Genomic DNA, 26,567 nt, shown 5'->3' with positions numbered 1-26,567 from the left:
CCAGTAGTGGAGGCTGCTAGGCAGTAAGCCCAAGGGGGTGGGGAGCGGTAGTGTAGCGGTTAGCGCTACGCTGCACTACGAACCTGGCGGCCCGAGTTCGATTCCCGCTCGCGGCCAACACCAGTGACGATTATTTGAACCGGTCCTGGACCTCCCCTAGTTCGACTGAGCCTCAACTGAGTACTTGGTACGATGCGTAAACATTGCCAAAGGGGAGACAAAGGCGGTCGGGCATTGTGATGGCCACTCATCCCCTCTTGTGCCGTGCTGGCCTTCATAGGTGCTCGTGAAAAGCACTTGCCCCAATAGTATTACAGGTTATAGGAGAATATGTGTCTGTAGTGGAGGCTGCTAGGCAATGAGTAGCCCAAGCAAAAGCGTAAGAGCCAAAAAGGTAGCTCAAGGGGGTCCCGGATCATGAAAAATACGAGCAGGCCATATGTCAGCTTCAGATTAGTATTGTATCAAAACAAAATACATAAAGTTATTTTTTTAATAACACTACGAAAATGTAATTGTCGCTTGTCCATCGTAAAATATGTGTGTAGTCACGTGATGCCCCCCCCTTTGCCCCCCAGAAATAATAACAGACCACACGGCAAAAATAAACACCAGTTAAGTCTCAAGAAAGAGCCTGGGAAATATGCCTTGAAATGAAACATAGCATTAACAAAGCATGATATTAACCTAGCTATAAACATTATCCTACCTACATGCAACACCCTACCTATTTTCCTACCTACATTGACTTACCTATCTACCCAGATAAACACATTTACCAACCTACTTGAACGTACACATCGAACTACATTGACTTACCTATCTACCTAGATTAACCTACCTACCTACATAAACATAATTACCAACATACATTGCTTTAGCTATCTACCTAGATTAACCTACCTACATAAACATAATTACCAACATACATTGCTTTAGCTATCTACCTAGATTAACCTACCTACCTACATAAACATAATTACCAACATACATTGCTTTAGCTATCTACCTAGATTAACCTACCTACCTACATAAACATAATTACCAACATACATTGCTTTAGCTATCTACCTAGATTAACCTACCTACCTACATAAACATAATTACCAACATACATTGCTTTAGCTATCTACCTCGATTAACCTACCTACCTACATAAACATAATTACCAACATACATTGCTTTAGCTATCTACCTCGATTAAGCGAGCTTGGGCCAACGTTGATGTTTAACTGGGAGTCCTGAATCAAGACCAGGACTGGCTAATGGAGTTTGGGTACAACAGACGTCTGCGTATGTACGTATGTTGACATTCTTTCGCACCGTACGTAGCCACCCGTGCTAATCAGAGGTGTGCAGGTGAAGGCCAACAAACTAAACGCCAAGAGCAGTTCTAAAGAAACGAGTTTACAACTTAGTATAGTGGTGTAGTGTATAGTAGTGGTGTGTAGTAGTGTATAGTGTAGCGTGTATTGTAGTGTATAGTGTGGTGTATATATATGGAACTTCTTTCGCACAGCGTGTAGCTAATTGGAGGTATACTCTTAGGTTTGTTCGGTAAAGTCACGTAGGTAAAAAAAAATAATAATAAAAAGAATAGAAATAATAATAGAAATAAAATAATAAATAAATAACGACGTTTCGGAGGCAGCACAAGTCTCCGTCATCAAGTGGGACCGTCACTGATACAGTAAATTTAGCTGTATGAATCCTTGCAGTCACGAAAGCTTCAAATCTACAACTAATCGGAGGTGTGTGGGGTGGGGGGGAAGGACACCAAACTGAGAACTCAAAAACAAATGCAGAAAGCTCCACCAGCCCGACCCTGGCAGTCCACCAGACCTGCTGAGGATTTCTTGTTGCCATAGAGGGGAGGAGGAGGAGGATCGCGATGTCGGAAGAAGTTGGTTCGTGCACTCGGCCGTTCAAGTGAGCCCCCCCCCCCGACTCGCTCGCTCTCCCACCGCCGTCTCATCACAGCGTTGTCCCTCGGTCCGCCGCGGCATCTCGGACGGGGCAACGGTGCGGTGGGGCGGCAGGAGAAGGGCCATGGGTGTACGTTGAACTTCTTTCGCACCGTACGTAACCAATCGTGCAACCGCCCCCTAACCACCGTTCCCCTATTGTCACCGTCTCGGCATTCGAGTGTTCGTCGAGATTTCGGCGATACGGTTTCGCGCGCGAGGATTATTTCAGTATCTTTACCCACGAGAGAGAGAGGGCGAGCCGTGGACCGAGCCGCTAAAGATCTTTTTTGTTTTCCCTTGAAGGCTCCAGTTTGAATGCCAGAGCGTCTTTTTTTCGCACGCTAGAGAGAGGAAACAGGAGTGGCCTGGAGAAAACACACACACACGGCATGTGAAGATAACAGCTCACAGTTTGCATAGGTATGTCAAGAGCCACACTTGCTGTACTGCCTCCGGTGGGAATCTCGTTGACTTTCGTAGTATGTGATTAGCACGTGCTATCTGCACCTCCGATTATCACGGTTGGCGATGTACGGTGCGATAGAAGTTCCACGTACATACGCGTGGTCACGTTCACACGGGCTCTTAAGAAAGTGATCCACCCAGGCACGGCAAGGAATGCGTGAAAGAGTGGACGTTCACCCAGTGTCGGATTATCCAAATAGCAAAAGTAGCTACATATGTAGTAGCTACACAAGTAGCTACATATGTAGTAGCTACACAAGTAGCTACATATGTAGTAGCTACATAAGTAGCTACATATGTAGCTACGGGCCCCGCACTTTCAAGGGCCCCGCGCTAAATGCTTTCAAGCTATCAATTCCGGTTCAGTGATTCTGCACTTGCTCTATTACCATAGTACTATACCGCCTTCAACTTTTACGAACGACTGGGTGTTTAAGGTGAGCGATTTGTCGTGTTATCTGGCTGTATAGCAAATTAAAAAATACAATTGCATTACTATGCAAGTAAATAATGTGTGTTTATTTATTATTATTTAGGGCCCTTTATAACATATGCTACAGGCCCCGCACTAGCTTAATCCGGCAGTCCGTCCACCGCGGGAGATGGAGTAACGAAATCAGCGCGTGAGCCGGTGCTCAAGCTTTCTTGTTACATCGCAAGGACCGTGAGAGATGGCAACGGCTTGGGGAGGCTTTCAACCAACAGAATAATTTTAATGGCTGATGATGAGGATGATGATGAAACAGCCAACGCGTTGTTCGCATCACTATTAATTGCTGCTGTCCGGGAGGGCGACCCATGCTGCACGCGCGGAGACTCCGTTAATCACCGCTCGCTACGCGAGAACGGAGAATCCAGGGTCCCACAGCTCATTGTGTCACCCAGACGTGGCACAATGTAGGCGCAGGGGTAGGGCACACTAATAAACCCACGCGTAGAAAAAGACAAAGGTCCCCCATATAGCCTATAACAGACAGTTGGGGCAAGTGCTGTTAGTGAGCACCTATTAACGTGGGCACACCACACCCGACCGACTTTGCCTCCCCCACCACACCAGGTACTCATTCAGGGTTGAGTCGACCTAGGAGAGGCCCAGGATCAGTTTAGATAATCGTCACTGGTGTTGGCCGTGAGCGGGAACTCGGTTCGCCGGGTTTTGTAGCAGCAGCGCGCTACCGCTCCCCGCACGCACACACACACACAGACTCGCACAAAGACACACACACGCAGACTCGCACAAACGCCACACACAACGTCGTATTTGTTAGACCGCTGCCACAACGGGCGTCCCAATTAAGGGGGCGGGTGCCCTCCTGCATAACGACGCCGTGCTCGGTGGGAGCGTCTCTCGCGACTCGAGAATAACCGGCTGTGTTGGGAGGCGGCGGTGGGGTCACTCTGTCTGGTTCCCGCTAACCAGGGCGAGGCGGATATATCCAGAAACCTCCCAAGGGGGGCCCGGTGGGGTGGTCCCAGCGCTTCAATCTTTTTTAAAAATAGGTGCCCTACATTGGTGTAAAAAAAACATGTCTGATAAATAGAGCATCGATAAAAACGGATATTTCCAGAGTCACAAGGTTGGGACCGCCCGTTGCCACCAGGGCTCAATTGAGCTGGAGCTGACCAGGCCTGAGCTTTGGAAAATGTTCCCTGAGAATGAAGCCTTGGCAGCTGCGGTGGCGCACGCCTGTAATCCAGTGCTGCGTAGGTAGAGCGAGGATTGGTGGATCACACAAATTAACCTTAGTACCCCGGCTCTCGCACAATGTCCGTGATGCAGTCATTTTTCATCTTTTGATGGACGGCGATGCGGCAATCGACTCATCTCGATGAGCTGTACACGATGCACCGCTACGGTGCGTACGAGCACTCAGGGTCTCAGCGCAATCGTCCTCGCTGCGTTTCAACATCGCGGAGTAGCGCTGATCTCGGATTGATTGGTACCCCAGTTGCGGAGTTAGGTACACACCTGGAAAAAATAGTGTCCCAGAAATATAATATTTAATTGCCTCGGCCATTTTGTATAATTCTGGTACCCCCCGGGGTACCGCCATAAGGATCAAATGTGAGAAAATGTGGAACTCCATAATGGTATTGCCACCCTACACACGTGGATTTTCTCCGTGTGCTTCGGCTTCCTCCCACATGTATGTGACTATGAATCATAACACCTTGATATAAAGAGGATTGCAGATCTTGAGGAATTGCTGGCGCTGACTCACTAGCGTGGCTGCTGCCTTCCCGATTGTCCTGGGTTCCTCATCTCGCCTCTGAGTCGTCGTCCCTCTCTCTTCGAAAGCGAGCTGCGAATACTGCGCGGCAAAAACTACAATATAATCTACAGTGTAAGGTCCGCAATAATTGTACGGTCCGTTTTCAAAAGTTCAATCGCTGCACGACTAATGGCGGTGGTTGTTCAGTGTCATTACCCAGCATTCCCAGCATTTATGCCTGGGCCGCCGCCATTGTCTGTTGTTAGTGTTGTCGCTGTGTGGTTCACTACGATATTCTCCGTGCTTTTCATGAACATGATCAACCCCATCGTGACACGGAAGTGTGGCATCTACATCTGCAGAATATGAAGAACCAGTGGCATCTACATGGACAGGAGATTATACAACTTTTAAATCCATTACCCGTGTTTAGTCTACATGCCGTGCAACATGTTTAGACTCTACAGGAGTAAAGATGTAATTACGAACAAATCGACGTATGAACAGACCTCTGGAACTGAACTTGTTCGTAAGTAGAAGAGTCCTTGTATTTGCAGTGCGCATGACATGGGCATACCTGGTGTGGAAACAGAGGCCTCAAAGAAGTAGCGTCTGTCAAAAATAATTTTGCGGGACTTTTTTTTTCTTTGACACAAGGTGGTGCACTGCTAGCTGTGCCAGCTCCAAATGGCAATTCGTACACCGCTCTCGGCGCGATGCCAACGGCACGGTTGTCATTCGGCATCATAACGTTTGTAAGGAAATAAAATAAATAAGACGAGGGAAAATGTACCATATCAAGGGTTGACATCTTCAAACGGGCACCGTTTATCTATACACCCACCTCCCCCACCACCCCCGCAAGTTTAGACGTGCACCTCCTCTGCACTTAACAATAATGTCTGGTTATTGAATGGAGGAAAAAGAAATGTGTCTGAGAACATTATTTCTTTTTTTTTTGTCTAACGCATATTTACGCAGTACGGTATGCGGTACCTCTTAGTTCAGCACAGTACTTGCTTCAGGGGAATGGCACATGTCACGCGTATTAAAACAAGGGGGTGTAATTCAGAGAAGGGGTATAATTTAAAGATTGGAGCCCAGCGAACAGACGAGCATTTAGCCAAGCATTCACATTTGGAGGGGCTCCATTGCAGGGCATGGAGTCCAGAGCATGTAACAATGCAACGAGTCACAGATGTTATTCTATTCTTTACACTCGCGATACGTGCGTTAAATTGTGACCGTGAGAAGTAATTATTCATTTTGTAGGAAAACTATGCGCAACATGAGAACGTTTTCAAATGGGAATATTAACTGCTTGGACATACGTATGTGTGATTGTATGTCGAACTTATTTCGCAACGTGCATAGCATGAATTAACTCTGGCAACGAAAACTGAATTAAACCTGAAAAGTGCATTGAAAAACGTGAAAAGAAGGAGAGCATCCTTGGAATTACACCGGATGACCGAACAAACACAAATTAGACGCACGATATTTAACGCTGAGAAAAATTAAGTGGGGCTGGTGCAGAACACATCGCTCGGAGGAGATGATAGCCGGTCGTCGAGACTGGCAAGAGAATGTCAGCCAAAGGAAGGACTATGCCCGTGAAGAGATCACCATGGAGATGGAGCGATATCAGCTGATTGTGCCGAGCGGCATGGATTTTGGAATCGTGACACCATGAAGAATCAAGACGAATTGGGGAGTTCTTTCCATAGCAGTGAACGGAGAAAACACAACTGTACTGTGAACGTGGAATAGACGTTACAAACAATGCCAAATGAGACCTCTTCTTGGTTCTTTCGGTAAAGTCACGTAGAAGGGAAATAATAAAATAATAAAGATAAAACAGCTGTCTCCCCGACAGACCTGGTCTTGGTCTTCACCTGAGGACGGCTGCTTGCGTTGTGGCCGAAACGTCGTGAAAATTATTCTATCATGTTTTATTTCTATTATTTTATTATTTCCCTTCTACATGACTTTACCGAAAGAACCAAGAAGATGAATCCCTGCAGTCACGAAAGCTTTAAATCGAAATTCAAATGAGACCGTAACATTTTGACCAAAATTATGCGTCGAGTGAATCACAACAATGCTAGGCTCCCAGAGCACTTAGCTCATGGAGGCTTCAATGTCAAGCCGTGGCATAGGTTCCGTGCCAACTCAAAACCGCCCTGTCATGTACCGAGCACTGAGGGTTTAATGATTTCCACAAATGGGCATTTGCCCCAAAGGACTTCAACCTGTTGACTGTTTAACTAAACAACATGGGACAGTGCAACGGAATCTCATAGGGCAGCATCCATGTTTTGAGGTTAGGCGTGCCCTGCTGGTCCCCGATGGTAATTGGTTGGACTACAGATAGGCTACAGATCGAAGTTATCCTGTAACTATAATGATAATAAATCTACACGGCTACTGAATAATGATTCGGTACTGGGCCTGCTTGCTCGTGCGCTCCTGTGAGTTTAAGGGTTCGTTTATATCCGCGTAATTGGGTATTTTTCGTAGCCTTGTTTCAGGGAGAAAAATGCAGCCCCCCCTCCCAAAAAAAATGCAGCCCCCCCTCCCAAAAAAAAAATGCAGCCCCCTCTCCCAAAAAAAAAATGCAGCCCCCTCTCCCAGAAAAAAAACCAACGCTTTTTTTTGTTGTGTCCAAAATGTTGTGGGTGGTGGCTCTTAGCCGTATTAAAACATTTTGTTGGCGGGCGGGGGGGGGAGAGTGGGGGGGTGGTGTCCGAACAACCATGACACCCCACAGCGGTAGCGGCCGCTGCTCCGCATGAACATTGTCCTGCCGTAGAAATACGCCCAGAGTGCGTCCCACAATGTAGCACGGGGCAATTCGTGAAGGCCCTCACTTGCGCTCGTGAAACAGGCAGGGCACGGTAGGGCAAGACTTTTTTTTTTGCGCTACGAGAGGCAACGCTTCATTGCGATGCAAGTGGCGGGAGCTGGGCTTCGCGATGTCCCGCGTGTAAACTCGGCCGTGTGTTCGCGGTTTTAAGGGGGGCGGGAGGAGGGGGGCGGTTCCGCGAGGTTAAGGCTGCGGTGAGCGAGCGCACGTAAAGAAAGAGCACAACGGATTTTTTGTTGCGCTAACCTCTGCTGCCTTATCGCGTGTAGCCCGCACCTAACCGCACGGACGAACGCACGTATCCGTGCACACGCCGGGATGGTCATCGTGGGCCGCCGCGGGAGATCGTGGCGGTAACAAATTATTGGACAGAAAGAAAGAAAAAATTCACGACGGAATTTGTGGGCAGGCAGAGTTTTTTCTTCTTCTATTTATTGTGGACCATCCGCCCTTGGTCCAGAAGATCACCTTCAAAAATATTTTCTATTTTACGTGCTAATCTCTGATTAGTATGGTTGGCTACGTATGGTGCGAAAGAAGTCCAACACACATACAATACAACGTAACTTTTGTCTCTTCTATATGCTGATTATTTATTTTACACACAACAGCGTATACATATCCCTGTGTGTTGGATTTGCATTCGTATGTACGTTTGGCTATTTTTCTATAAAGACAAAGATCCCCTGTATAGCTTTTCACAGACTCTTTGAGAAAGTCCTTCTAGAAAGCACCTCTGAAGGCCAACACGGAATATGAGTGGGTGGCCAGCACCACACCCGGCCACCCTTGTATCCTAATTGGCGATGTTTACATATCACACCAAGTTTAGTTGACCTGAGGCCTAGTTGATCCCAGGGGAGGCCCAAAAACTGGTTCAGATAATCAGCACCGATATTGGCCACGAGCGAGAATCGAACTCTGGTCGCTGGCTTTGTGGCGCAGCATGCTTAACCACTGCGCCACCGTTCTCCATATATATGGACAACAGATGACAGATCTGTCTGGTTGGTGATCCACAAATACATTATATTAATTTCTGCACCCTGCACACCACATCCGGGATACCTCTTGCTATGGCTGTGACTATGAATCATATGTTTACTCCAGTCTACCAGCTACCCAGAATACATTTAGTGAAACATTAAGCCCTTTCTATATGAATATTTAATGGAAAGCTTAAACCTGTTTCAGCATATATCAAGTTACTGGCGACGTTCTTAATATTTGATTAATAAATAAAAAATATTCTGCCTATAATTACATTTTGCGGCAGTTCGTGTCTGCAAGTGCGATATTTTCTGGTGAAAGGTCACACATCAAAACCTTGTGCCTGTTCCCTGCAAACTCGGACAGCATGTCCACTCCCATCTCTGAGCCTTCCACCAAGCCCCCACGATCAGCCAGGAGGGTACGTTTGCCTAATGAAAAAGTTAGTCTTTCGGATTGAATATTTTTTGGCAAACACTGCCGAGTGGCAGCAAGCTTGTTTGCTTTTTTTTGTGTGTGTTCAACCTGCAGGCATCTGACAGCTGTAATTACACACGCCGAGCCACTGAAGCCCGACTGACAGCAGTGCGGTTGGGCCGGAATAAATAGGCGGTTGACATAACAAAACACACGCGTACATACACACACACGAGCAGCACAAAGATAAAGCTGCCCAGTATAGCGAGTAGCACCTATGAAGGCCGGCACGGCACACGAGGGGGTGGGTGGCCGGCACTGCGCCTGGCCTCCTTTGTCTCCCCCAGTGGCGATGTTTACAAAACCGCTACCAGGTACTCATTTGAGGCTGAGTTGACCTCGGGGAGGCCCAGGACCGGTTTAGATGATCGTTATTGGTGTTGGCCGTGAGCGGGAATCGAACTCGGGTCGTCGGATTCGTATCGTAGTGCACTAACCGCTGCACAACTGTTCCCCCCAACAGCACATACACCAACAGCACACGGACACACACCAACACCACACACACACCAACAAACGCACACACCAACACACGCACACACCCCAGCACCACAAACACACGCACACACCCCAGCACCACACACACACCAACACCACACACACACCAATACACACACACACCAACAGCACACACCAACACACGCACACACACCAGCACCACACACACACCAACACCACATACACACAAGCATACGCACACACACCAGCACCACACACACACACCGACACCACACACACACCAACACACGCACACACACCAACACACGCACACACCCAACACCACACACACACGAACACACGCACACACACGAACACCACACACACACCACACACACACGAACACCACACACACACCGACACCACACACACACCAACACACGCACACAAACCAACACACGCACACACCCCAGCACCACACACACACAAACACACGCACACACCCCAGAACCACACCAACACCACACACACACCAACACACACACACACCAACAGCACACACACACCAACACACGCACACACACCAGCACCACACACACACCAACACCACACACACACCAACACCACATACACACACGCACACACACCAACCCCACACACACACACACACGAACACCACACACACACCAACACCGCACACACACCAACACACACAAACACACACCACAAACGTAAGCAAAACACTTAGAGCAGTCTGGCTGATCCACATTAAATGTGACTGGATGTTTTTTTATGTTTTATTCCTGACGAGGAGTTACTGGTTTGTATGATACAAAAGAGAAGAGAGAGGAAAATAATTGTCTCAGTGAAAAACTCAGATAAATGAACCGTGATTTTATTTTGCAGGCGATGAGTGGAGTGAGCATGTTGAATCAAATTCCAACAGGTAATTTGGCACAAACAAATGCTCGTATTCTCCTCGAAAACGCATAAATTATTCACTTTTCAAAATGAACAATAAACACTAATTAAAGTAATGTTTTGTTTTATGTGTGATGACATCAGCTTGTGTGCACACCACACACACCACACACACAAACCCACGCCCAGTGCGCGCCCACATTCACAACTCACACACTCACACAAAACAATCAAGCGCTGACATGCACACGCACGACAGATACGCACCCTTTTCACATAATGGGTCCCATTTAAATGCAGTCATCAAATCGCATAAAACTAGAAAAAGACTACCTTCAACTGGAGCTAGTTTATCTTGTTTCACATTTCCTTAAGTGGGTTCACTCAGGGCTTTATTTCAGCCGGGACTGTCCAAGTCATCGACTCTGAAATGCTCTTCTACACCCGGCACACCACATCCTATCATGCCACTCGCTCCAGCTGTGGCTAACACTCACGCACCTACTCCAGTCCACCCGCGAACATATTCAGTGAGACATTAAGCCCTGGTTGCGATCAGCCAAGTGTCACGTCCGTCATGTGACAAAAGACGGCTCCTATCCCACGTGCTCCACCCCCTCCCCACGCTTAATCACTCCCTGCTGAAACGGGCAGCGCCTGAGTGTTTACCCACAGCTCCGTGGCCAAGTGCTCTGCTCCCTGCGATATACGACACTTCAGTGTGGGTCACCAAAAGCCACAAAAGGGCCCCCCCCCGGGAGTGAGTTCCACGCCCGCGTGTCCCCACACTGTCAGCGAGCCAGTGGTGCAGCCACACTTTGCATGTCCGGGATATCCAACTAGCGAACGGGTTCCTGGTGTTTTAATAGATGCACGGCGAGCCGGTTATTTGATAACGCTACCATTCACTACTCTCGTTACACCATAATTGCTTCTGTCCAGATAAAACTCGATTTAGCGTACATTTAACTTTGACCAGGGGCGCGAAAAGTTGTAGGTGTCTTCTAGCCGTGGCATCGATCAGTTTTGGTGGGTGTCCGGACACCCAGGGTGGCGGCGCGTGCGTTCCCTCCCCTCCGCACACTCCAGCTTCCTCTCGAATGCAAAACGCTCCTTCAGATCGGGAAATGGCCAAACGTTTCGACGCAGTACCATCCCGAAAAAAGAGCCTCCAGGACAGAGCGAGTGTCTCGCTGGCGATGCGGGCGAACTTGAACAAACACGGGCATGTGTGCTTGCACACAGCGACACAGAGGGGGCTTCGCACACGCCTGAGCCTCCTGGTCCCCTGCGGTGGCTCTAAGTGGAGAGGAGATGGAACGGAGATCACGGTCAACTTCCCCACGCAGCCCCTGACTGAGAGACAGCGCTTCAAAGCCCACTCACTGAGCCAACGCAGAGTGGCACGATGTAGAGGCAAGCGGGCGATAGGAGAAACTCTTCGGAGTGCAAGGGCTTTTAAAAATACGGTCAGAGCTTAATTGTAACAGGGTCCATCCGGGTCGGTGACCCGACATTTTTTTGTCCACCAGCACACCACATCCAGTATCCCTCTCGCTGTGGCTGTGGTTACTAGTCACGTGCCAACTGCTCCATATTACGAGCAGCCTGTAAGTTGTTCAGCTGGAAATTAAGGCCTGGCGATGGTGCGGGAGAGTACGATTGCATATCCCATGGACAGCGAGAAGAATTGGCGCATAGAGATGGAAAACAGAGTAGTTTGCACACGTGGCTATATGCGTGCTGGGGACAAAAACTGAAACTGTTGACGTTTGGTAAAGTGGGATGAAAAATGTATAGAGGTTGAGAGAGACTAATCCGGACAGATACGGTAGTATTATACATATTATATTGAACTTCTTTCGCATCGTACGAAGCCAACCGTGCTAATTAGAGGTACAGGCGAAGGACAGCAAACTAAATACAAAAAGCAGTTTTAAAGAAATTAGTTAACACAAATAAATGTAGCTGGGAGAATGGTGTATGGTGCCTTCTTCTTTCGCATGACAAATTTTTGATGCAGAGCAGCAACTACAATTTCACAATTCTAGATTTGAAATTTTCGTGACTGCAAGGATTCATATTCTTAGGTTTTTTCGGTAAAGTCACGTAGGTAAAAAATTTAAATGAATAAAAGTAAAATAAAAACGTCGTGATTTTTATTTTATTTTTATTTTATTAATATTAAATTTATTTTTTTACCTACGTGACTTTTCCGAAAAAACCTAAGAATACAATTTCACATTCAGCCAGATAACTGCATCAGGAGCAGTGGAGTGTAATCACTGCCTCCTTCATCTTTGTGGATCGGGTCATTGCGTCGTTATAGGTTGTACGGTCTGTTCTGGATGACCACAGTCGCACACTACTGGAGAACATTTAATTTTCCCATTTGCGCATCAGGTATCCGCATCTGCCATGGTTTGTGCAGTGGACGCGATTTAGGGTGGACCACGAGCTTTGCACAAGATCAAACGCAGGAATCTTCTGCGTTGGGTCTTTCACAACAGTACCCATGTCTCGATTTAAAGCTTTCGTGACTGCAGGGATTCATCTTCTTGGTTCTTTCGGTAAAGTCACGTAGAAGGGAAGTAATAAAATAATAAAAATACAACATATTAAAATAATTCAATTTCGATTTCAAGCTTTCGTGACTGCAGGGATTCATCTTCTTGGTTCTTTCGGTAAAGTCAAGTAGAAGGGAAATAATAAAATAATAAAAATAAACATAATAAAATAATTCTCCCGACGTTTCGGCCACAACATAATAATTCTCACGACGTTTCGGCCACAACATAATAAAATAATTCTCACGACGTTTCGGCTGCTTGCGTTGTGGCCGAAACGTTGTGAGAATTATTTAATGATGTTTTATTTTTATTATTTTATTATTTCCCTTCTACGTGACTTTACCGAAAGAACCAACAAGATGTACCCTTGTCGTAGCAAAAGGGCAACACCGCGAAGGGTGGAGTAGTTTCATCATGGACGTGACAAATGAACAGCAGCAGTGAGTGTAAGGAAGAAGAGAGCGTGGCCTGTGCTGCATCATCGCGGTTGCCCACAGCACCCAGGTCGCTGCCACAGGACACAAGGCTCCCATCGTGTGCTCTCTCCACTGCTTCTGAAGTGAATATTTCGGTATTTAAGGAACTGGGCATTCCTTACGCCTCGAAGCCATAACCACTCGGAATGTTCAGACCATGGACACTGGCGTTAACTTACATTCGTGCTTGGACACATAGAATCATTCTTGAGTGTAAGCGCTTTTGAAACATGCCATGAATGGCAGTATTACTGCGCTCAATGTGCCTGCGTACATGTTTTTTTCACAAATTATTTTTATTTAGTTTAGTTCGTATTTCACGTTTACTTTCTTTTTTTAACCCGGGTCTCCCTTGAAAAGGATAAATTTTAGTCAGAATGGGCTTTCACCCACTCGCGAATTAAAGCTCACGGCTGTGCGTGCATGTTCAATCTGATGGGCACATGGCGTTTAGTTTTTATGGACCCAGTTTATGGAAATCACTCCCCGAGTTCATCTGGGACGCTATGTCCTTAGCTGTATTGAAACCACAGCTAAAACATAAACATATAAAAATAATTACAATAACAACAATGTCACGTGTTTATCCATCATAGCCTCAAGGAGTATCTTCGCTGTCAGGAGGCTGCTGCATTGGAATGAATGCCTGGCCAATTGCAACTACGAATGTTTGGCTTCGTGTGGGAGGAAACACAGATGGAATTAATAACCCAACACCGCCACAACTCTAGCCACCTCCCATCCGGGTGAGTTTGGATTTTCACAAATCCCACATGATCCATCTCCGCGCGTTTACAAGCCACCCCGCGTCAAGCTCTACGTTACGAGAGCGTGCAACCGTATTTCATAATTTTAGAGTTACGTAGTTTTCCTTACGGTCGGGACGGGTGAAGGACTTTGTGAACGTGTGTCACGAAAGGAATCACACACTCTATAAATCAAGTGTTGTTGCTGTTATTATTATTATTCCGAAGCCATTCATTCGCCAGTAGAACTGCTCGCGAATGAATGGTGGCTGGGTCGTCAGCTGTCAAGACGGGGTCTAAGAAGCCCTTCGGTGCCAATTCCACTGTGCACAGCGCCTCTGTGTCTTCATTGCTACAGCTGTGGGCACTTTCAAAACACAGGCTAATGCTCATTATGATTAATCCGAGTGGGGCTTTTCCATCGTCGGCTGCTTTCCGGTGGTAAAACCACTGCATTTCCAGTTCCTGCCGTCCAGTGTGTAGATATTGAGTATTAACCACCCCCCACCCCACCACACCCACTACCCCTCCACCACCCGCCTCTAATTTCGTGTGGAAGAAGAACCAGCCATCAGTCATAAGAACAGCCCATTGAGTCGTCTCATTGTATTATTCAGCTTTCACGAGGAGGGGTTTGTCCGATGCCGGTTAAGTGAAGCGTCGATACTTTTGTGTTTGGCTCGAGCCGAGCTGGATCATGCTGATGGATCAAACAAAGACAAAGATCCCCCGTATAGCCTTTAACAGACTGTTGGGGCAAGTGCTGTTAGTGAACGCCTATGGAGGCAGGGAACGGCACACGAGAGGGTGGGTGGCCAGCACCACGCCCGACCGCTTTTGTCTCCCCAGTGGTGATGTTTACACGCAGCACCAGGTACTCATTTGAGGCTGAGTCGACTCAGCCTCAAATGAGTACCTCGTGCGATGTGTAAACATCGCCACCAGGGAGACAAAGGCGGCCGGGCGTGGTTCTGGCCACCCACCCCCTCGTGTGCCGTGCCGGCCTTCATAGATGCTCGCTAACAGCACTTGTCCCAACAGTCTGTTGAGGCTATACGAGGAGGGGGGGGGGGTCTTTGTCTTTGTCTCGTCCTTGTTGGCTGCCCCTGTGCGTTTCCTCGCGAAGCTTTAACGCACACTCGGCCGTCAGGCGGCTTGAGCAGATGTCCCGTTTCACACGAACTCCCTACCCCCCCCCCCCCAGCCACGGCCCTCCCAATCTGTCACTCTCACTGGTGAGCTCCCTGCTCCTCGCGTTTACAAACATCCCACTCGAGCCTTCACACAAACACCACAAAGACAAAAATGCCCCGTATAGCCTGTAACAGACCGCTGGGGCAAGCGCTATTAGCGAGCACCTACGAAGGCCGGCACGGCACACGAGGGGGCGGGTGGCCAGCATCCACGCCCGGGCCGCCTTTGTCTCCCCAGTGATGGTGTTTGCACACCGCACCAGGTTTACTCATTTAAGGCCGAGCCGACCTAGGGGGGGGGGCCTAGGTCCGATTCATATAACAACGGCACAGTGATGTTTAGTTAAGCAGTGACCGGTACACACAAAACTCGGGTCACCGGTTTCACTGCGCGGTGTGCTAACCGCTGCACCACCACCGCAGCTCAGCGCGCGTGTGTGTACATCATCATTATTACACGCCTCGTGCACAATGCAGCACAGCACGATGCCCGTGCTTACTTAAACGTGTTTATTTATTCACGAGCGATTGCGGAAACGTCCGATAGCGGGGAGGAGGTAGGGGGCCCCAGGCGGCAATCGGTGACATAAGGCAGTGGGCGCAGGAGGATGTGCCTCCTTTGTTGGGACAATGCGTCAAGAGGGCATTTATTCGAGGCCGGGCAAGGGGAAGCCCCTAGGCTGATGCAATACAGCCGAGGGCAGACTTCATTCAATTAGCAGCGATGTACCCAGAGCCTGCCTCCTGCACACAATTCGCTCGCAATGCATCCGCTGGCGTGTCTCCCTCTCGCTCTCTCTCTCTCCCTCGAGTCCTGGGGCAAATCCAAAGATCCGGGGGACTTCTAGATTTGAAGCTTTCGTGACTGCAAGGATTCATATTCTTAGGTTTTTCGGTGAAGTCACGTAGGTAAAAAATTAAAATTAATAAAAGTAAAATAAAAAAAATAAAAAATAAAACTCATTGAGTTGTGGGGGAGCCGACGCTGCCAAACGTGCGGCTGATGGAGCGAGGGGACCGGATGTGGGACCCGGAGGATCGCAAGGAAATTATTTGAAGAGCGGGAGGGTAACTTGAGAGTTCCTTGTCTGCTCGCGCTGCCACCGCCGCCACCAGCAGATCGACTTCTCTCACCCGAAGAAGTTTGGCCAGGGCTCGCGCTCCTGCCGCGTGTGCTCCAACCGCCACGGCCTCATCCGCAAGTGCGGCCTCAACATGTGCCGCCAGTGCTTCCGTCAGTACGCCAAGGACATTGGCTTCCAGAAGCTCGATTAAAGCCGGCGGCGGATGAGAGGGGGGATGGAAGGCGTCGTTGCCTCCACTCCGAGCTCGCGTCGCCACCGCTGTTATTTTGGGATTTAAATAAACGATGTGAGATGATGGAAAAAAAAGAGAGCTCTCGTGTCGCTGGCGCACGTGGCCACCGCTTGGTGAAGAGGGCTCTTCGCAGGACGCGAAACCCGGAACGTCGAATGGACATCGTGCCGGACGACGAACGGGGGGACAACACAACACCACAATCGGAGAGCTGCCCCGCCGATCGGATTGAAATTCTGGGACAGGACACACGACTGCTGCTGCTGCTGCTGAGTTTTTTTGCTGGGCACCCAGAAGTTCGTCGGTTCTTTCGACAGCCACTCACCACCGCACGGGATGGCGGCGTTTAACCAAAACACGCCTCAAGATGCGTTTACTTGCTCTCTGTTCTCTAAATTAGCTCCTATACATACTCTTTGGTTCTTTCGGTACAGTCACGTAGGTAGGAAAAATAATAGATCACGACGTTTCGATCGCCACACAAGCATCTCTATCTCACCTGATGACGATTGCTTGTGTGGCGATCGAAGCGTCGTGATTTTTATTTTTTCAACCTACGTGACTTTACCGAAAGAACCAAAGAGTATGGATTCCTGCAGTCACAAAAGCTTCAAATAAAGATAGCTCCAAAACCTCTTCGTTTATTCCTCTCCCCTCGGGATGACGATTTGTTTTTATGTGATGTACAGCGCTTTTGAGTTCCTTGCCGAAATGAGCTTCATAAATGCGGTCGAAATTAATTCTTCTTTTTGTTTGATCCTCCGTTTATTTTAAATGTTTTGATCGGGATCTTTTTGTCCGTGAGCTATGGGTGGCTGAAGCCTGGTTGCCAAATTTATCCACAACTTTGAATGCACGACTGCTCCCACTCCACTGACATTTCACCTCAGCTGGCACGCATCACTGGAGGAGGGCACAACCCTTGCAGGAAGTCTGCCACAGCAGATGGCCTCGCACCGCATGTGTGTGTGCGCGAGTACCCGGTGCGGTGTGTAAATATTGCCACGAGGGAGACAAAGACGGTCCGGGCGTGGTGGTGGCCACCCACCCCCTCGTGTGCCGTGCCGACCTTCATAGGTGCTCGCTAACAGCACTTGCCCCAAAAGTCTGTTTTTCGGGCTATACGGGGGATCTTTGTCTTTGTAGTGGGGAGCGGTAGTGCAGCGGTTAGCGCCACGCTGCGCTACGAACCCGGTGACCCGAGTTCAATTCCTGCTCATGGCCAACAACGGTGACGATTATCTTAATCGGTTCTGGGCCTCCCCTAGGTCGACTCAGCCTCAAATGAGTACCTGGTGCGGTGTGTAAAAAATAACATCGCCACTCGGGAGACAAAGGCGGTCGGGCGCGGTGCTGGCCACCCACCCCCTCGTGTGCCGTGCCGGCCTTCATAGGTGCTCGCTAACAGCACTTGCCCCAACAGTCTGTTCAGGCTATAACGGGGGGGAGGGGGGGGAGGATCTTTGGTCTTTTGTGCGAGGCTCAGCAGGAGACGTGTGCCGTGGATAAAAAACAAGAACGGCAAAACAAGTGGCAAGGCGGTTGCTGCGTCTCTGAGCGAGTCTGTCCCGAGAGAGACACCGGCGACAATGCAAAACGCCAAACTCACTTGTCACTCAGTCTGCCTTTAAAATTCCACCGCGGCTACAGAAAGGAAACGATGCTCCACGGCTGCTGTGATTCTGCAAGGCGGGTGGGGGGGGAGGAGGTGGAGGTGGCGCAACATCTGCTCGACGCTTCTCCATTGTGATCGGGGATGCGAGTCAAGGATTGATTTGTCGATAGCCGCCCCCCTGTTCATGGATTGGATTGCCGCGCGGTGTCCCCGGCACCTCCTCGTGCCCGCCGTGAAGCGTCTCTTGCCTCACTTCCTGAAGAAGCTCCCCAGGGTGTCGAGTTAACGGGTCGGAAACACCGTGCCGAACAACGAGTGGCAAAGAACAAAAAAAAACACAAATAAAAACGCGTATTGGATAACTGTGTGGTAACACCCCTCAAAACCCAACAGTTTATTCACACACGCACACACGGAGATGTGCTCATGAAGCGAACTTACGCTGCCGCGGTGTTAGAACGGTGAGCACACTGGGTGTGCAAATCCCAGATGTCCCCGATTCGATTCAATCTCCCGTGGGTGGCAGTCGAAACAACGGAGCACCTTGAAGTCCACACAGAGTGTAGATTTGTGTTCACCAGTTCGTGAGTCTATCACGAGGTCACATGCGGGCTACATTCTGGATACTCCCACCTCTTTCGTCTTCCACCACGACGTTTTTGTGCCAGCGTGGAAGAGTAGGCCAAATACCCTCGACTCTCAAGCGGCTGTCTAAGAGCTCACTTCCTCCAGCAGTGGCGTGAGCAAGCAGTCTCAAGGATGCACCTTCATAAATATATAAAATTTGAAATATTTACACAAACATTTTACCTTCAAAGAAACACACCAGCGTCCAGCTCAGTGAGGCATCTTCACCGGCTGTCTGGGCGGCTACGGACGCCAGAGGCAACATTTTTGTCTGGTGCGCTTGGCCATAGTTCATGGAACGCGCACACACAACAATGGCAGTACTGTGTTACTGTGTTACTGTTTGTGCGGATAGTCAGCGCCGGCCGCCTCTCTGCGTCCGTCCACGACGACGCAAACAGGACGACAAGCCTCAACCTCCCTTGTTGTGCCGGACGATGGCGGGGGTGGCATGGTGCCTGAGGGAGTGGCGGTGGTGGTGGTGGTTGTTGTTGCGTGGGGGGTGAGGGTGCAGGGAGGTCAGGGTCAGGAGTTGTGGTGGTGGGGGGGGGTTGTAGGGCCCATGGGAGGTCACTTCCCTGCTTCATCATTGCTGGATGTGCATTTCAGGAATCGGGTGACGTCGCCTCTGGTCTCAGGCCAGGACATTTGGGGGGGGGGGCCGGGGGGGGGGCGTTATGCACAATGCCTGGAGTTGCCACCTCTGCGGTACAAACAGCCGGGATGTATCGTGGGGAAGAGGAGATTTTCGCAATGCTTACAGAGGGGAGAACTCCATGTAAATGCATGAATTTTGTCATTATAAGTCAGATGCAGCCACATTAATATTATTAAACAATTGACAAAAAATGGGGCTGTTAAGAGATTTACTGGGACAGCATTTACCGCAACTCAAGAAAGATCCTTGGGGAAATCAAGACAGGTGGCAACCCCAAGTGGTGCCTGAGACCGGGACTGGTGTGAAATGTGGGGGAGGGGAAGGCGGAACGGTACAACTATACCAGGTCCATCTTCTTGGTTCTTTCGTTAAAGTCACGTAGAAGGGAAATAATAAAATAATAAAACATAATAAAATACAATTCTGACGACGTTTCGGCCACAACGCAAGCAGCCATCCTCAGGTGAAGAACAGGTCTGTCGGAAAGACAGCGTCTACGTGACTTTACCGAAAGAACCAAGAAGATGAATCCCTGCAGTCACGAAAACTTTAAATCGAAAACTATACCAGGTCCCCTGGCTCAAGGAGGGCAGCCCTAAAACATCACAATGCCCCCCCCCCCCCTAGCCAGCTAACATGTACCGGGGCCAAACATTGATCTCGACGGACTGGAGGAGGTCTCCCTGTGATCCATCTCCGCTGACGAACGAGGGTTGTTAAGTCACGTGCAGCCCAAGCGCGTGCGCGTGTTGTGGCAAACATTGTCATAGGGAAAAAAGCGGTCATTGTAAGCGGTGTCCAGTGCCGGATTATCTTAGTAGCAACAGTAGCAAATGCTACGGGCCCCGCACTTTCAAGGGCCCCACGCTAAATGCTTTCAAGCTATTAATTCCGGTTCAGTGATTCTGCACTTGCTCTATTACTATAGTACAAAAACTACCTTCAACTTTTATGAACGACTGGGTGTTTAAGGTTAGCGATTTGTCGTATTATCTGGCTGTATAGAAAATGAAAAAAAGCCCAATAAATTTACTATGCAAGTAAAAAAAGTGTGTTTTAATATTTGTGTTTTATTTTATTTAGGGCCCCTTTATAACATATGCTACAGGCCCCGCACTATCTTCATCCGGCACTAGCGGTGTCGAAGGAAGGTTGATGCCATAAAAAACAACTCAATAATAATCATGTGCGGTCAACATCCACGCAACCTTGGACGAGGAACAATAGACAAGAGAGAAGTAGAAATGAAGGAATGAAAAGCAGATAAACTCCACGACGGGACTTGCCACCGACAGCCAAGCACGTGACTGTACTTGGCAACCCTACCGGTTTAAGTGGAAGCCTGCCGATTGTTGAACCCTCTTACCGCAGACGGATTTTCAAAGCAAACATTTCATCATTTTTTTGAACGAACAAAAACGCCGATGATTTGCATTTGACAGTCGTCGGTATGCGGCGATGGGGTTTAAACAAAAAAAATCTCCGACATCGGTAGGGATGGCAAAGCATTCAAGCACACAGAGAATGGACGATAAAATAACTGAGAATGGGACATCGAGGGGACGAGAATTCGACAGACGCCAGCAGCAGCAACAACAACCGCCTTCGCCACTAAGTGACGGGGCCGTCGCCACGGCGCCTGTGCCAGGCTATGTGCACTTTTAAGGCCACGCGAAGTGTCGAACGCCCGCTGGCACAGGAGGTCACTGGACAGACCCAGCGGCGGTGCCATGGGTTGACCGACTGAGAGGCCAGCGCACCGCTCTTCACTGCCGCGAAAAGGTCCCGGGGGGCAGCAGGAATCCGCGTGAGTCTCACCGACGCTTCAGCGGTGTTCAACGACCAGAGAAGCCCATGTTTGGAGCCTAGAGACCACAGCCGTGCCTTAGTTGCACGATTCCACCACTGCCAGCGGCAGCCACGGGGCCGAGGAGGGTGGCCCTCAAAAGGCACAATGGGGCGCAATTGGCGTCTCGGCACGAACTGCTTAATGAAGTTCAGATTGCATGGCGTGGGAGCCAAGAGGGGGGGCTGAGGCCCGAGGGCATTGGGGCTCACACAAGGGCAGCGGGGCACAGAAGGGCAGCGGGGACACAGGACAGCGGGAGTTGATGTCAAGGGGAGGTTGGCCCAGGAACGGTTCAGATACCACTTGCCGCTGGTGTTAGCCATGGCCGAGAATCAAACTTAGGCCACGGGAGTCATAGTCGAGTGCGCTAAGCGCTGCGCCACCACTCCCCACCATGTGCTTTCAGCTTCACGTAAAATTTCACGGAACGAATTGGCAATGGTACAGCACAGTCCGAGATACTTTATCGCCATCATTATCAATCAATGCCATATGACTGAAGGAAACGTAATAAGCAGACTTCTTTGGCAGTGAGTGGCCCTTTCTGCAGAGAAAGCGTTTGATGTGTGTCCGTGGGTGATGTGTGCTGCTTTCTTTGGGTGCGTCCATGGCAAGTGAAAGTGCCTCAGCTCACAGGAGGAAGGGGGGGGGGGGGTCATGTCCATCTCATTTGGTAGCCCTGGCTCACTGGGGCAAATTCCACATTTCTATTGTAAGGGTCCGTATATTCAAAGGTAATGTCACAGTCTAATAATACAAATGACAATTTACAGCACGGAATCATTACACTGCGCGATGAAGGCCCATCTTGCCGTGTCGGTTTTGAGGGTTTGTTTGATCAATCTTAAGTAGCAGGCCATAATTATCGGTTGATGAAATGGGAGTGCGCTAACCACTGTGCCACCGTTCCCACATTCTACAGTGTCCTGTTCACTCTTCCCCTCTCTCTCTCTAATACCAATATCTCGAAATGAAACTTTTTTATTTTATTTATTTTACCAGGTAAGGTCCATTAGCTATATCTCTCTTTTTCAGAAGGGTCTTTGCCACAAATGATAGCCCATCGCAGTGTCTTATCATCACGTGGAAATTTTCTAGCTGCCAAATACTCGGAAAGCATGCTTCTAAACTTGGAGAGGAAAACCGGAGGACCCAGAGAAAAATCCACACCACCACGCGGAGAACGTGCAAACTCCAAATACACAGGCGTCACGGTCGGGATCGAACCCACAACCTCCTGCATACCAGGCGAGGGAGTTAACGTTTGGCCACCGTGGCGTCCTTGTACATGCGCATAGTACGTGCCAAAGACGAACTCCTAGAGAGTTCATCCAACTCATCACATATCAGAAGCCGGGCAGGGTTGCACCTGGATAGGGCCTAGATTGGTGAACACTGAGAAAACAGAGCTCATGATTTGCAGAGTTGTGCTGCTGTTGCCGCTCCATAGGGTTGTGCAGCGAAATCCATTGCGTGCCTGCTTTCCTCCCTCACTTTCTATGCAATGAACTTTATTTCCCGAAGTCATGTTCTTCCTCTGAAATATGAACGCTCTGACATTTTGAGCTGAGTGCGCCGCGCCCCTCCTGACCAGCGTGGTGAAGTATAGCACAATGGCCCCCTCGGCCCCGCACGGCCACGTGGGGGAAGCCTTCACCCAGCGGTGGATTGGAAAAAGAACTGCCACACATGTACACGCCAATATATTGTCGGTCACCGCATCGCGCGCCTACAGATACGCTCCTGTGGCCGTCTGGAATGCACTTTCAAATCTCGATTGACAACCAATGTTTTACTAAACGGATCTTTGCGTTTAGTTCGTTGTCCTTCCTCCGCACCTCCGATTACGCACGGTTGGCTACGTACGATGGAATAGAAGTTCAACATACGTACGTACATGCAATCCTATGGGTGAGTCTGAGTGCGTGCCTGTGCATGCATGAGAATGCACACGGGTGTAAAAATAAATGCCCGAATTACGACCGGATGCGTCGCTCCCGTGCTACGGCGGGTTTCAAAGTGCCGCCCGCGCCGTGTCGTGACCAAACAGAATCGCCGGCCGCGCGGCCAAGGGTTACGCGAACCCCCCCCCCCCACTCTCCTGCCACCCCCCCACTCTCCTGCCCCCCCACCGCGCAACTTGGGAACGGTCGAAACTGACGTCGAACCGAGAGCCGTGGAACCCTCGGTGCCGAGGAGCCATCCATCCGGCGGCCGCCGGCTTACAAACGGGGAGCCGTCTTTGTTTGCCTGCTCGGCGCTCGTGCAGACTTCAGACTCGGCTCGCCTGAGGAGCCAGGCGAGGTTTCACTCCGGCGCAGGGCGCGTGGACTTGCTCGTTCGTTGTAAGCGAAACCACGAGCAGGGGACCCTTTTTCCCTCGAACCGAGAGTCCAATTTTTAGTTTCGGGATGATAACTTCTGTGGGGAGCCACGCACGAACGACACGCAGTTCAGTCGTTTCTCAGTCGTTCCTGGCACTGTAGGATTTTTCTGTTGCGTGTAGTCACCTTAAGATGTTTCTTGTTCATGTTTTTGTTTTGTTGCGGTTGCAACCGAGTCAAGATCCACATGGCTCACAGGGTAATACCTAATAGATGAAACTGAAACTGAAGAGACCCTTGCAGTGACGAAACTGACTGAGCGAACTACAATTTAGAATCATCTTCTTGGTTCTTTCGGTAAAGTCACGTAGACAGACCTGGTCTTCACCTGAGGACGGCTGCTTGCGTTGTGGCCGAAACGTCGTGAGAATTATTTTATTATGTTTTATTTCTATTATTTTATTATTTCTCTTCTACGTGACTTTACCGAAAGAACCAAGAAGATGAATCCCTGCAGTCACGAAAGCTTTACATCGAACTACAATTTAGAAGCAGAGCTTTTTCCACGTCAAATGTATTTTCCGGTTAAAATGCTTGCAGTGGTCGAAAATATATATAATTTGTGGGCTATTGCGAATTGGTATGCCTCGGGTCAGCGTGAAATGAAGTCACGGGTGATATCTGCCCCTCGTGCTATAGATTCTCCATCCGTGGTGGAGCCGAAGGCATCCTAAGCGTGTTCACAGATCCGAGCTGGGACCAGCGGCTTGCTTATCTCAGCTCTGAGAATGAGCGTGGGAGTTGATGGGGTCAATGAGTCTCTGGGCAGTGCAAGCATTACCATTGGTGAGGTTCCATTCTCAAGGTTTCACGCCTCGGGCATCGTTCTAGTTGGCTTTGAGCAAAACGATCAGATACATAGGCCCTTTTGAATAAAACCCCTAGGTGGAAACAAAACACAAAGACACAAAGACACACGGACAGACGGCGCGTACGCACAGTCCCATGCACTGATGGGCAGATGAACAGAGAGGCGAACACACTGACAGACAGACATGGCAGGCAAGACAGATAAATAATACCCAGACAAAACACAACATCAGACAGACACACAGACAGCGGCACACGGCACAGCACCACAATATAACACCACCTAAACCCCTACGGCAGGGGTTCTTAACCTTGAGTGCACGCACCCCCACGGGGTGCGAGATGCCCTTTCAGGGGGTGTCAGACACGGCGAGATTTGTTTACAAGTTAAATCATCGAAACACAAATTATGAACGGGCACTGCAAGCACGTCTGCTTTGTTTCACCAAACCCTATGCGTTTAATTCTAGATTTGAAGCTTTCGTGACTGCAAGGATTCATACTCTTAGTTTTTCGGTAAAGTCACGTAGGTAAAAAATTGAAATTAAAATTAATAAAAAAATAATAATAAATCACGACGTTTCGGAGGCAACACAAGTCTCCGTCATCAGGTGGGACCGTCACAGCCAGATTTGCTGTATCACTTGATACAAAAAAACTAAAAGTATGAACCCTATTTGTTTATTAACATTATACATTTTTTTCAACGATTCAGAACCAATGGGGGTGCAAGGCTGGTGAGAACCACTGCCCTGCGGTGACACAGACTGGGGGCTGTTGCACCACGTTGAGCGAGAGAAGCTACAAACCACTCTGCTCCTGATGGGGGATGGGAGAGCACCGAATTGGAAAACCACTCCTGGCTGGAGCCCCCCCTGCGACCCTCCCCGCGCCCCACATTTCCCCACTCCCTTCGCCCTGCCGGCAGACCCCCGCAGCGGTATGCTGCCCCCAGCACGAGCGTCACTCCGCGGGGCCAGGTAACACAATACGGGGGACTTGGCGCGAGAAATATTGGGTTGCAGCTGCCGCCACATCCAGGCCGCCCCATCCAGGCGTCTCTTCCTGTAATTAAAATCGTTGTGGGGGCCTCCGCGCGTGTGGTGGTTTTCGGCCCGACGCGAACACGCGACCCTTAACAGGAACCGGCCCGCCGATACAAATTGGGCCAGGAGGCCGCTCACAATCGGCATTTTTATCGAGGACCGGAGGAATCCGAAGAGCGATGGAGACCTTTTCGCAAAGATGATCAGTAGGGGCATTGGGGGGTCAGGAAGTTACAACAACACAACAATACAATACACCACGCGTGCATTGAAACACTTTGTGCGTAATACATACGGGGGCTCGTACACAATTGCGCTTGGAGGCTAACGAGGCAACGTCAACGTTGGCAGCTAGGACTGAAACAAACAAACATAAAATGAACTCCATGAATATTTGACGTGACGGCAACAAGACGTTGCCACAACAGCAGCATGGCATCGCGAGCCTGCTCAGCTGTGACCCATCAGCCGAGTAAAGCCCAGACAATCTGCAGCGTCGCATTCGATCGCGATGTGTTCCCGGCGATCAATCAAAACGTGAATGTATTTTTTCACTTTTTTACTTGTATCGTTGCAAAACCCCCGAATACAACGGATTTAATCTTGATTTGAAGCTTTCGTGACTGCATGAATCCATACTCTTTGGTTCTTTCGGTAAAGTCACGTGGGTAGAAAATAAAATAAATCACGGCGGTTCGATCGCAACACAAGCGGTCGTCCTCAGGCAGAAAAAAATATAATCCAGCAGTGGAACTGCTGAACCAGCGGATTTACTCGAAGAACACTTGTCCCTTCGGCAGTAACACAAGTTGCCAATCTGACCAAGTGAGTTCAATTCCAGGCCACGGCTAACACCAGTGGTGAGCGACATCCCAACTGGTCCTGGGTCCCCCCCCCCCCCATTCACCGATCAGCATTGACCAGCATGGTGAAGTATAA

The 26,567-nt window shown here is 49.3% G+C and overlaps 2 protein-coding genes across 2 annotated transcripts in view; one reads left to right on the top strand and one right to left on the bottom strand.

Moving 5' to 3' along the window:
• The window catches only part of LOC133352274 (protein eva-1 homolog C-like), a 63,448-nt gene that overhangs the window by 26,022 nt on the left and 10,859 nt on the right, over positions 1-26,567 (bottom strand). The window lies entirely within an intron of this gene.
• LOC133353078 (small ribosomal subunit protein uS14-like) lies at positions 6,201-16,689 on the top strand. Its single transcript, XM_061569193.1, has 2 exons — positions 6,201-6,326; positions 16,403-16,689. The coding sequence occupies exons 1-2, from the start codon at positions 6,201-6,203 to the stop codon at positions 16,595-16,597; spliced, it is 321 nt and encodes a 106-aa protein (XP_061425177.1). The 3' UTR covers positions 16,598-16,689.

This window comes from Lethenteron reissneri, chromosome 5 (assembly GCF_015708825.2).
Source record: "Lethenteron reissneri isolate LAM-NWPU_2019-01 chromosome 5, ASM1570882v1, whole genome shotgun sequence".
Lineage (NCBI taxonomy): Eukaryota > Metazoa > Chordata > Hyperoartia > Petromyzontiformes > Petromyzontidae > Lethenteron > Lethenteron reissneri.
The sequence above is the reverse complement of the archived record's forward strand: the minus strand, read 5'-3'. Positions and strand labels throughout refer to the sequence as shown.

Bases quoted from the DNA above. Each gene is read 5' to 3' on its own strand.
- LOC133353078 (XM_061569193.1), top strand. From the start codon at position 6,201: ATGATAGCCGGTCGTCGAGACTGGCAAGAGAATGTCAGCCAAAGGAAG. The intron at 6,327-16,402 runs GTGACACCATGA...GTAACTTGAGAG, and splicing joins GCGGCATGGATTTTGGAATC to TTCCTTGTCTGCTCGCGCTG.